Consider the following 12,224-nt stretch of genomic DNA (forward strand, 5'->3'; position numbering starts at 1 on the left):
AGATAGACATGTGGGTGGACAGGTTGGTAGGTAGGTAGATGGATGGATGGATGGATGAATGGTTTAATGAATAGATGGATGGGTCAGATTTTTTAACAATAAAACTGTATTGGATAGGAGTTTTCCCTTTGATTTAGATTGTAACTCTTTAGAGGGTCTAAAATGATTTGCCATTACACATCTCATGCTTTTCTACTGGGTTTGCAGTGACCTGAATGCTGTATGATGTGCTGTGTGCAGGTGATCACTCTAGAGGGCTGGGTGGAGATTATGTACTACGTGATGGACGCGCACTCTTTCTACAACTTCATCTACTTCATCTTCCTCATCATCGTAGGTCTTCCTCTCTTTCACTTATCTCTTTCTCCAGAGAGCCGAGTCCCAAAAGCTGAAATAACCTACAGTGTTTAATTAAACTACTGTATTAATATCACCCCTGTTTTTGAGATTCCCGTTTCCAATCGCTTTGAGCAGAAGTGACTATAGACTTTTCATCAAATTCAAATCATCCTAAAATATCTCCTCTTCTACGCAGAAACACAAACAGAGGTCAAATTGAAGGATGTTTAGGTAGTGGCAAGGGTGTTGCTATGTGGTTACTAGGGTGAAACCCTTTGTTTTTGCTAAGCTGTTGCTGTTTGCTGTGGTAGCTATTGGAATTTCACCCTGTCCAGAAGCTTTTGGTGGCCATATTTGACTGCTGTTTTTGGCAGAGTTGGTAGAGTTCAGGATGGAGTTGAAGTCAGGACTGGGAAGACCAAGTGTGTTAGGGGTCATTGTCCTGTTGGAAAGCCCAACTGTGTCCAAGTGTAAACCATCTAGCTGATAATTTGAGGTGGTAGTCCTTCTTCAGAGTCCAGAGTCCCAGAGTATGTTGCTACCGCCACCATGCTTAACAGTTTGTACAGTGTATTTGGGGTCAAGTGTGACATTTGCTTGACTGTAGACAGTGATATTAGTGTTCCAGCAGCTTCCTGTGCAGCCTTGGCTCTTCTTGCATTTTTCCTGACCATTTACACAGGACTTTGTTTACATTTGCAACAACTTCTGTTGGAACTGAGGATCTTAGAATCTGCAGATGTTTAGAAATGACTCCAAAAGACATTCCTGACTGTCTTTATAGACTTTATAGACCAGTGAGGAGCCTTATCCAGTGAAGTAGGGCCAAGCCTTACACCCTACTTTGGTCCAGGATGTGTTTGGTGAGCATTTCTTTTATTTCCAGACCAAAGGACATTAGGTTGGTACTCAGAGCTGTGTGAACTTTACTCATGTTAGAGGTGAGGCTCATTTGTGTGTACAGAGGACGACGTGCAAAGGTCACTTTCCTCCCTTGTGTTTTCTCCAGACCTTTGTAAAACACGCCAGGGCCTCGTGTAACGTCACAAAGAAAATTGGATCTTTGGTGAAGAAAAGAAAAAAAAAGAGCAATAAGCCGCACTTCTTGGCCGCTGTCCATCCCAGTGAGAGATGAACGCTACAAAATGCTGAGTGTTTCACGCTCGCAGTGAGATCACTTCACTATGCCAAGCAAAACTGGCCGTAATAAAGTGTCCATTCATCAAATGCGAAGAGCCTGGATGTCAAAAACTAACGCACAGAGGATATTTGCCATGGTACCCAGCACTGCCCCTGGTTATTGATGTTATTTCAACGTTATGGAAAGCTCTATGGAAAGGCGTTTTGCTGAGCAATCAGTGGAACATTTATAGAGACATTCAGGGCTAGATAGTCTGACCCTTCAGATACAGATTGTACTTATTCTGTGGGAAGAGTCGGCCGTCTTGCTGTGCAGCTCTTTTGAGGTCTATCCACAGAGTTTCAGATTTTTGCTGATGTTTAAATCAAGGCACTGTGAGGGCAATGACAAAGCTTGAGATAGTCCATTAGGAATTTTGAGGTGTGTTTAAGATCATTATTCTGCTGTGGAAGCTCATGTTCTTTAGATCTTTAGTTTTTTTACAGATGGTGTGATGTTTGCTTCCAGAATTTGCTGGTATTTAATTGGACCCATTCTTTCCCCTACCGGTGCAATGCTCCCTAGCTCCCTGGCTCCCTGTGCTGCCACTGGCTGCAAAACAAACCCAAAGCATGATTGCATCTCTTCACTTGCATAACTTCAGGCTCCTGTAGATGGCATTGCTCAAGGATGATGGGGCTACAAATACCTGTGGAGAGTACATCGGGATTTATAGATTGAGAAGAGGTGGTACAGTGCAGGTACAGACAGGAGGTATTGTGTCCATCAGTTTTGCCTTTTGGCCATAATTCCTTTGAGAATGTCCTGTAGACTGGGATTTCTGCCACTGCTGGTAGACCCGTATGACCGTACGACCACTTCGATATACCTGCAAGTTCATCTACTTCCTTTACACTATGGCCAAATGCAATCACTTCCTTTTACCATTCACCAACATCTGCTTTGCAACCTATTTTTCACACATCCAGCAAGACATTCACTGCACTGTACTGCGCTCTTCTCAAAGTATGAGTTCTGTCGCACACCCCGCAGGTATTTATAGCCTGAATAATAGCCCTCGTGCAACGCCACCTGCAAGAGCCTGAAGTTACTACCTCCTTAAACACGTAAGGTGACCAATCATTTGAGCTTATTAGTACAAAAATGCTTTTCTTCTGAGCCCGAAAGGACCCTTTTTGGCCCCTTCGTCTGAAGCAGGGAAGCCTAAATGCATAGTGCAGAAAGGGCAGTTCATTTAAATGCGTATCGTGAAGTATCTCATTACTATGAGCTGATAAATGATTTAAACTCGAAATGAATTTTCCATAAATCTTTATAAATCCAGTTTAGACAGAAATGCAGCAGGTTGAAATGTGTATTATAAAGCATTACATTGCGCCTGTTTTAATCGGGACATATCGCACCAGGGCTGCTGACCGGATAGGCAGTTAACATGAACCTGAGTCTTCCATTAGAAACCTTGCAAATTGAAACGTGGCTTATAAATCATTTAGAACCATTCTGAATATTCCATGAATGTTGATGGCCTGGATTGGAACCCATCAAAGTAGATCATTGTACATTTTACCATATGGTAGATGATGATTCGGAAATGTGTTAAAAAAACAAAACAACAGATTTTCATCTACAATCTGGACACTTAAAGCCTATCCCAGACTGACTGAGTTATGCACTTCCCTTTTGGCACAGGAACACTGTGGATGGGGTAAAACGCTAGTCAAGTCACGCATTCAACATTACACACACCTTCTTGGGTCGATCTAGCTATTGGCACAGAGTGAGGAGATTCAATAGAAGAGTAAAAGCTGATTGTGTAATGTGTCAAGTAAATGGACAACTACAGAGAGGCATTATGAAGATGAGGAAGGATGTATATAGAAGGAGGAAGAACGCTGTATAGTATAGAGTTTGTGTTAGCTGACCGTATGCCTAAAGCTTCTGTAGTAGCCCTCCTTTGCCGGGAGGAAATGTCTGGATCTGGTGAAAAGGGAGCAAAGCATTGTATTATGTTGGCGGTTTGGATAGGTGGCAGTGTGCTAATGTGTGTGTGTGGGGTGTGTGTGAGTGAGGTCAGGCTGGTGTCTGGGTTGCTGACTCTGTTGTAGTATGTCCCTGAATGCAATCAAATCCTCACAACAATGCTCCAAAATCTAGTAGAAGGCCTTCGCCCTGGACAGTAAAGAAAGTTACTTCAACAAAAGCAGGATCAACTCTTTGGAAATACACATGATTTTGAAAGAAATAATGAATGAGCAGGTGTCCCAATACTTTTGTCCATATAATGCATTTACACATCTCTGTTCAGAGAAAATCCTGAAATCCTTTTAGGTGTAAAAGTACACATTGTAGCTCATCTGTTGATGCCCCCCTTCTTCCCATTCATCCTTGGTCACTTTCTCACCAAAGTGCCTCTACTGACCAGCACAGCAGTGTATTGTGTTGGCGAGTTGGATAGGTGGTGGTGTGCTGATGTGTGTGTGTGTGGGGTGGGGGGGTGGGGGGGGTGTAAGTGAGGTCAGACAGGGTGTCTGGTTTGCTGACTGCATTGTGCTCTGAGTAATAGGAGGTCTAGGTTGTGTATGTGGAATGGCCTAATCTTGTGTGGGTCACGCATGTAACCCTATCATCATGTAATCAGACCCTGCTGCCACCACGTACTTGTGTGAACTGTCCCAGCATGCACTTGACCCCTGCAGTCTCATACACATGAGACCACCCTTGAATTATCTAATTTGCACTCTAAATCAAATATAAAATATATTAGATTCACCGTAAACTCCACTTTCGTTCGCTCATGTGCATCAGAGGCTGCGTCCAAATACTTTACTGAAATATCCTTTCCTGTTGGCTTTCAGTGACTCTGCCTGATCTGTATCCCATGGCCTAATTAACTATTCTAGCAGAGCTGACTAACACATGGACCCACATGGCTGCCAGATCAGTAAAGAATTTGGATGCAGTTGGTCATCAGCGGTTCACTTCACTGGCCAGATCTCCAAAATACAACCATATTCCTATACAGGCTGTCCTCTAGACACTGATTTCTTCCCACACACTATCTGTCCAAAAGTTTGTGGACATCCTTGTTAATGAATGCATGCAGCTACGTTAAGTTGCACCCATCACTGACACAGATGTGAAAGTAGAGTAAGGCACCTACTGGCAACATGCTGAATGCCAGGCGTGGGCTCAAGGGGTAAAAAGCCCCCCAGCGTTGAGCTGTGGAGTAGTGGAACTGGTTGGAATTAGGGATGAGGTGGGGTGGTGATCACCAAAAATCACCTAAAGCTCTTGTCCCCGAATGCAATCAAATTCTCACAGCAATGCTCAAAGCAAAATCTAGTAGAAGACCTTCTTCTCTGGACAGTAGAGATCAGCAGGATCAGCTCTTTTTTAATCCCATTAATTTTGGAAGAAACAATAAATGAGCAGGTGTCCCAATACTTTTGTCCATATAGTGTATATATATATACTGACTAATGTAGATAAATACATTTGAAATCCTTTTAGGTGTAAAAATACACGTTGTAGCTCATCATAGCTCATCTGTTGATGCCCCCCCATCCCTTCTTCCCATTCATTACTGGTCACTTTCTCACCAAAGGGCTTCTGCTGACCAGATTTTACTTGGGTGGTGGACGACTCTCAGCACAGCAGTGGCTCTGTGCTCAGAAACCGACCACTAATGAAGGACCAGCAGATGACTAACACAAACTGTGCATCAACAGATGGGCTACAGTCTCTAACTGTACACCAGCGAAGCCCCTAATAAAGTGGCCAGCTGGTGTATTCTGTGGGGTTCATTTCTGCTGAAGGAGGCCACTGCCTTTGTGGGACACTTTTGCCGTGAAGGGATGTTCCTGTCCCACATCAATGTTTAGGTAGGTGGACATGTGAATGACTGGACTTGGGACCTACCTGTAGAACATCCTAGAGCATTGCTCAGCATCAGCATCACACTTCCTCCACTGGCTCCATGTCCATGTGGGGCCTGGATGGGTAGCCCATCTGGGAACCAGAAAATTTTGTCCCCAGATTTCACATTGGACACACATATGGATACCCACCAGGGTCAGCGATGGGACCAGGAGGTTAAACATGGGCCCCATGTGGGTTCTACACTACATACAGGGCCTAGATGGGACCCATTTGAGAAACCCAACTGGGTCCCAGTAAAAACATATGTACAAACCCACTAAAATCCCATGCCCACCTGGAACCCACCTAGTGCCAGACACACCAATTCTGCAGGTAAATGGGACATGCATACCTGGCGTCCGTCCATGCGTCCAGCTTCTTATGTGCTTATTCCTGGTCAGGCTTCCTGGTCGCCCAGCTAACATGTCCATGTGGGGCCTGGATAGGTAGCCCAACTGGGAACCGGAATATTTTGTCCACATATAGATGCCCATCAGGGTCAGGGATTGGACCCAACTGAGTCCTGGTAAAAACACATGCGATGGAACCAAGAGAGGTTAAACATGGGCCCCATGTGGGTTTTACACTACATACACGGCCTAGATGGGACCAATTTGAGAAACCCAACTGGGTCCCAGTAAAAACATATGTACAAACAGATTCTATAGGCCTACATTGCCCGCTGCGTAGCTTTTTGACTTCCTCCTTGAGTGTCTGACCTCGAGTAGCTTCTTTTTAAACCCTGCATTGTTTGAATGTCGTAAACAGTGTGTTTGCCAAAGAGCGAGCGAAATGATTGCATTAGGCTCCCAAACGCACATGAGCAAATATGTCATTTTCTTCCTGAGGAAAATCAAATTTGTCTTGGCTCGGGCTCGGTTTAATTAGTTTGTAATCTTGTGGTTTCCTGAGAGTGTGTGTGTGTGTGTGTGTGTGTGAGGGAGTTATACAGTAGCTTTTTCGCCGCTCTCTCTGGACGCTCTCCGGCAGTGGAAAACAACAGCCGTCAAATCCCTCGTAATCGTCAATGTTTAGGGTATTAAAATGTCTCGTTTGGCTGGAGTATGCAGGATTGTGCTGCTGCCGCTGCATGTGTGTATGTGTGTGCGAGCTCATTTTTATTTACTCCCCGATTGCCGCGCACGCCCTGTAACCAGGCAACCGCCTGGCCAGGTGCCGTTTACCTGTAGAGAAAGGCTATAGTGTAGTAACACTGCACCGCAACCTGCTGATTCCCTCCATTCACTTCACTGCAGTTCAGCTGAGTTCAGCTCAGTTCAGCCCCGTCGTCCTGCACACCCCCCACTTTCCTTATTATTCTTTACCACTGCTGCCCGGCGGCCTCCATTTACCACACAGTTTACTGCTGTTCACATTGTTCCGGAGTTACTACCGCTGTTTGTGCCCTACGCTGAATAATGTGCATTGACATAGTACAGGTATATACAGTGGCATGCAAAGCTCTGGGCTCTGTTGGTCATGTCCAGAAGGTCAAGTGAATAGAAGATGACCTGATCTCCAAAAGGCATTGTGCTTATTTCTGTTTTGCACCAGGTCAGGTACTACCTGGGATCATTGGGCGAAAGGAAAGAATCCCCCCCTGGACAGGGGGCTGGTACGTGAGTGTTTGGGTGGATGTGGTTCCCCGCCAGTCCATCACATGGTACCTAGGGGCCAATTCAAAGCCAGTTTACCTACCACCGTTTTTTGGAAGGTGGGAGGAAACCGGAGCACCCTGAGGAAACCTACATGGACACAGGGTGGACGTACCAAGGTCCTTATAGGGCTGAAGCCACAATCCCGGACTCCTGGAGCTCCACAGTGGGGTTCGATTCCAACCAAAGACATCCATCCATCTATCCAACCATCCATCTTCTTATTCACCTTCTTCCAAGGTGGGTCCGGGGTCATTGGGCACAGGGCAGGAATACCCCATGGATAGGATGCCAGTCCCTTCGGATGATACCACACATCACACACACCCATTCACTAGGGACAATTACCATGACTAGCTAATCTACCATGTGGGAGGTAACTGGAGCACCCAGAGGAAACCTATATAGACACAGGGTGGACGTACCAACATCCTTACAGTGTTGAAGCCACAATCCTGGACCCCTGGAGCTCCACAGTGAGGTTTAAGTCCATCCAACCATCCAATTATCCATCCATCTTCCTATCCACTTCTTCCAGGTCAGGTCAAGGTGGGTCTGGGGCCTACCCGGAATCATTGGGCGCAGGGCAGGAATACCCCACGGATTGGACGCCAGTCCATCAGATGATACCACACAAACACACACACCCATTCATTCATACCTAGGGGCAATTAGCATAGCCAGTTCACCCATGTTTTTGGAAGGTGGGACGAAACCGGAGCACCCTGAGGAAACCTACATGGACACGGGGTGGACGTACCAACGTCCTTACAGATGTAGCAAAGGTTGAAGCCACAATCCCGGACCCCTGGAGCTCCACAGTGAAGTTTAAGTCCATCCAACCATCCATCCATCTTCTTATCCACACTTCTTCCAGGTCAGCATCAAGGTGGGTCGGGGCAGGCAGGGCAGAAATACCTAATGGATTGGACACCAGTCCATCAGATGATACCACACACACACACACACACACACACACACATATGCACTCATACCTAGGGGCAATTAGCACAGCCAGTTCACTTTACCAAAGTACAGTATTCTCTACCCCTGCTTTTGAAGCCTGCTGTATTCCTGCAAGTTAGTAAATAAAGTGCACTGCCGTGCTGAGCCAATGATTAAGAGCCGTCTGGTCATCAGAATCCCAAACGAGCCGGACAGATGAAGGGGCAGGACACACACCTGCATACCTGCACGGCTGTACACACACACCCATTGCGCTGAGTCACATACAAACCCAGGTCCACAGCTGTTCCTTATCTCCTCCCTCCCTCTTCACCTCTACGCTTTGATCCTCATTTCTCGCAGCCAGGCTGCGGTATGTTTCATTAAGCGCGGATCTGGGACTTTGCTTTGTGTGTGCGCGTCTGTGTCTGTGTGTGTTTTGACAGCTCTCGCTGTACGGCAATATGAATGGAGTGCGATATGAAAGCAGGCACTCTACTCTGATGAGTTAGAGCCCGGCTCGCACTCCATCTTTAAAACGGATCCCCGCATAACGGGGCTGACGTATCCATCAAAGCAGCACTGCTAAAGCCAGACCCTCCAACTTCATCCTCCTTGTGAAGGCAAAGGGCTTATTAGCATTAAGCCATATTGACTTTAATAGCATTGGAAAATTGTTTGTGGCCTACCATGAGTATTTGCCGGCTGTTGTCAGGCATTGCTAATGCTTATAAGCCTAGTGACGAAGCAAGAATTCATGTGAGTGAAACATGAACAATCCGTCAGGGACATGTTTAGCAAAGTGGAGAAGGAGTGGAGCAGCTCTTTCAAGGCGTTTTCAGGTTCCCGCTAAACGGATGGGCAAAAGGAAATAGCGATTGGCGCCCCTGGGATTTAGAGAACGGCACGTCTGCCAACCGCATCTTTTCAATCTGCTGCTAACGCCGTTGGACAGCTGTGATTGCCCTTGGAGGAGAACGCCAACTGCCAATTCAGATACGTCAGCTAACAGACACCCACGCTGGCTAGCATCGGCCGGTGTATTCTGCCCAACCCCGAGAGAGCTGCTGGCCGCGGATGGCTGTGCCATCACCAAGGATCAAACTCGTGATCTCTAGCTGATGGCAGCAATGCTGAAGGCCTTTGGGATTCTTCTTGCAGAGATTACGATCATCTGGCCTCGGCGAACATGGCACATGGCAGCTGGACAAACTCCGCCCATAACCACACTACCCGACGAAGTCCAAAGTCCTTCCCTTTTTCATCCAATATGGTACTGCCAATTAACCCCATAGCTCCCACTGCTCTAGCAATGCTCCCATAACACTAGGAGGGCAAGGGCTTAACACACACTCCACCGATACATGCTGCATCATCAGGCAGCCAACTCGCTCTGAGAAAAGCGCTGGGTTCCTGGCTATGGTAGGACCCACCATGACCCTGACCAGAAAGTAAGGGATAAGAAGAAGGATGGATGGATAGACTGCGTCTTGTTGTCGTCACCGGGTCCCATTGATGTCCGGCCTGCATAGTGTGTGGTTAGCTAGCGGAAGGTACTGTAGTAGGTTCTGATAGTGATAGCTCCCGGCTAGCACTTGCACAGCTCTTTCCCTTGTATCTACAGCGGTGCTTAAAAGTTTTTGTGATGATTCCAAGTGTCCAAGTCCAAAGTGTCCAAATATTTTTGTCTAATTTGTTTGATTTGGTTCTCCTGATCTTCTTTTAAGACTTGAGGGGAAATCTGGTGATGTTTTAGGTCAAATTTATGCAGAAATACTGAAACGTCTAAAGGGTCTGAATTCAGCTGTCTCACCTCACATTACCCTGCCCAAATCTATGCCCTTGAGCTTGGTTGTGAAGATGTACACTGTGTAACAATGGTGCTTCATGTCTGTTAGACTGTGTCCTTGTTCAATAGTAGGCCTCATTTCAGGAATTTGAGAGTATTACTTTTACTGAGTGGTGAAAATCTCTCTCTTTAAGCAACTTTTGAAAGTAAAACTTCTATTGTAACTTCGTCACCTATCACAGGGGTGCCATGGCAGTCTCTAAAGAGAGATTTCCCAGTTGTAAGACCAGGAAACCTCTCTTCTGATGAAGAATCTTGAAGGTGCTGGAGCTCTCGGAAAACTCTTGCTTTGTACTGGACTTGATAGCTAGCTAACGTTACTGCTAGGAGGCCAAATATCTCATTGCGACTGGATGCTCAAGGTGGTTGTGTGCTAGGCTAGGCTTGTAGGATTAGTTGAGCATTCCCAATAGTTGGCATTTCCAATGGCTGTTTGATATACCATGCAAGATCAGCCATAGCATTAAAACCACCCGCCTAATATTGAGCAGAGATGTGCCCCTAAAACAGCTCTCCACTCCAGACTCCACAAGGGATCCTGTGGTTTCTGGCACCAAGACGTTAGCAGGAGATCCTTTAAGTCCTGTCATTTGCAAGGTGGGGTCTCCATGGATCACAACTGGTTCACTTTTGGTAGATATGCACTGCTGGCTGCGGGCTACTGGGAACACACCACATGACCATCGAGACCACCCCATAACTGGGATGCTTACACTTGGCCATTTTTCCAGAACGTCAAGAGGGTCAGAATGCCTCTGGTGTCAACACACTTCAGTTCCTATGCATATAGATCCAGCATCTGCTAAAAGTTCCACTGTAGCAGCAACAGTTTTGGGGATGGCTTTGGGCTGCTCTCCTCCGCACCTCTGCTTGTTAAAGGTTTGAACCTTGAAACCTTGTTTTTCTGTCTCCTGACCTTCAGATTGGCTCCTTCTTCATGATTAACCTGTGCCTGGTGGTCATCGCCACTCAGTTTTCGGAAACGAAGCAGCGTGAGCACCAGCTGATGCAGGAGCAGCGCGCCCGCTGCCTCTCCTCCAGCACGCTGGCCTCCATGACTGAGCCCGGGGACTGCTACGAGGAGCTTTTCCAGCTGGTGTGCCACGTCCTGCGGAAGGCCCGTCGGCGCTCTGCCGCTCTCTACTACACTCTCCGGGGCAAAGCCCCGCCCCCAGGGGGAGGGAGGGGCAGGAGCCGGACGGGGGCAAATGTGAACGGAGGAGAGAGGCGTCACTGCCATTCAGCTCAGGGTGAGTAAAGTCTGAGTTTCTTATAATATTTAATAAGTATAATCTCCAAACCCCCGACAACAACCCTTCAAACATCCAGCTACACCCATACAATCATCCAGCTACATCCCTTCAAACATCTAGCTACACCCATACAAACATCCAGCTACACCCCTTCAAACATCCAGCTACATCCCTTCAAACATCTAGCTACACCCATACAAACATCCAGCTACATCCCTTCAAACATCCAGCTACACCCCTTCAAACATCCAGCTACATCCCTTCAAACATCCAGCTACACCCATACAAACATCCAGCTACATCCCTTCAAACATCCAGCTACACCCCTTCAAACATCCAGCTACATCCCTTCAAACATCTAGCTACACCCATACAAACATCCAGCTACACCCCTTCAAACATCCAGCTACATCCCTTCAAACATCTAGCTACACCCATACAAACATCCAGCTACATCCCTTCAAACATCCAGCTACACCCCTTCAAACATCCAGCTACACCCCTTCAAACATCTAGCTACACCCATACAAACATCCAGCTACATCCCTTCAAACATCCAGCTACACCCCTTCAAACATCCAGCTACACCCCTTCAAACATCTAGCTACACCCATACAAACATCCAGCTGCACCCCTTCAAACATCCAGTGACACCCCTTCAAACATCCAGCTACACCCCTTCAAACATCCAAATACACCCCTTCAAACATCCAACTACACTCATACAAACATTCAGCTACACTCCTCCAAACATCCAGCTACACCAGTACAAACATCCAGCTACACCCCTCCAAACATCCAGCTACACCCCTCCAAACATCCAGCTACACCCCTTCAAACATCCAGCTACACCCCTCCAAACACCCGACAACACCCATCCAAACCCCCGACAACACCCCTCCAAACATCCAACTACACACCTCCAAACCCAACATCCATCCAAACCCCCAACTACACCCCTCCAAACCCCTGACAACACCCCTCTACACCCCGACAACACCCATCCAAACCCCCAACGACACCCCTCCAAACATCCAACTACACACCTTTAAACATCCACCTGCACCCCTCCAAACATCCACTTACACACCTTCAAACACTCAACTACACCTCCAAACTACATA

General features: G+C 46.9%; 1 protein-coding gene across 2 annotated transcripts in view; it reads left to right on the forward strand.

Moving 5' to 3' along the window:
- The window catches only part of cacna1ia (calcium voltage-gated channel subunit alpha1 Ia), a 129,353-nt gene that overhangs the window by 34,148 nt on the left and 82,981 nt on the right, over positions 1–12,224 (forward strand). For both annotated transcript variants that reach the window (XM_072692921.1, XM_072692923.1), the window contains exons 6-7: positions 241–333; positions 10,770–11,097. In XM_072692921.1, the coding sequence (XP_072549022.1) occupies positions 241–333; positions 10,770–11,097 (421 nt within the window). The remainder of the gene's footprint in view (positions 1–240; positions 334–10,769; positions 11,098–12,224) is intronic.

This window comes from Salminus brasiliensis, chromosome 12, assembly GCF_030463535.1.
Source record: "Salminus brasiliensis chromosome 12, fSalBra1.hap2, whole genome shotgun sequence".
Taxonomy (NCBI): domain Eukaryota; kingdom Metazoa; phylum Chordata; class Actinopteri; order Characiformes; family Bryconidae; genus Salminus; species Salminus brasiliensis.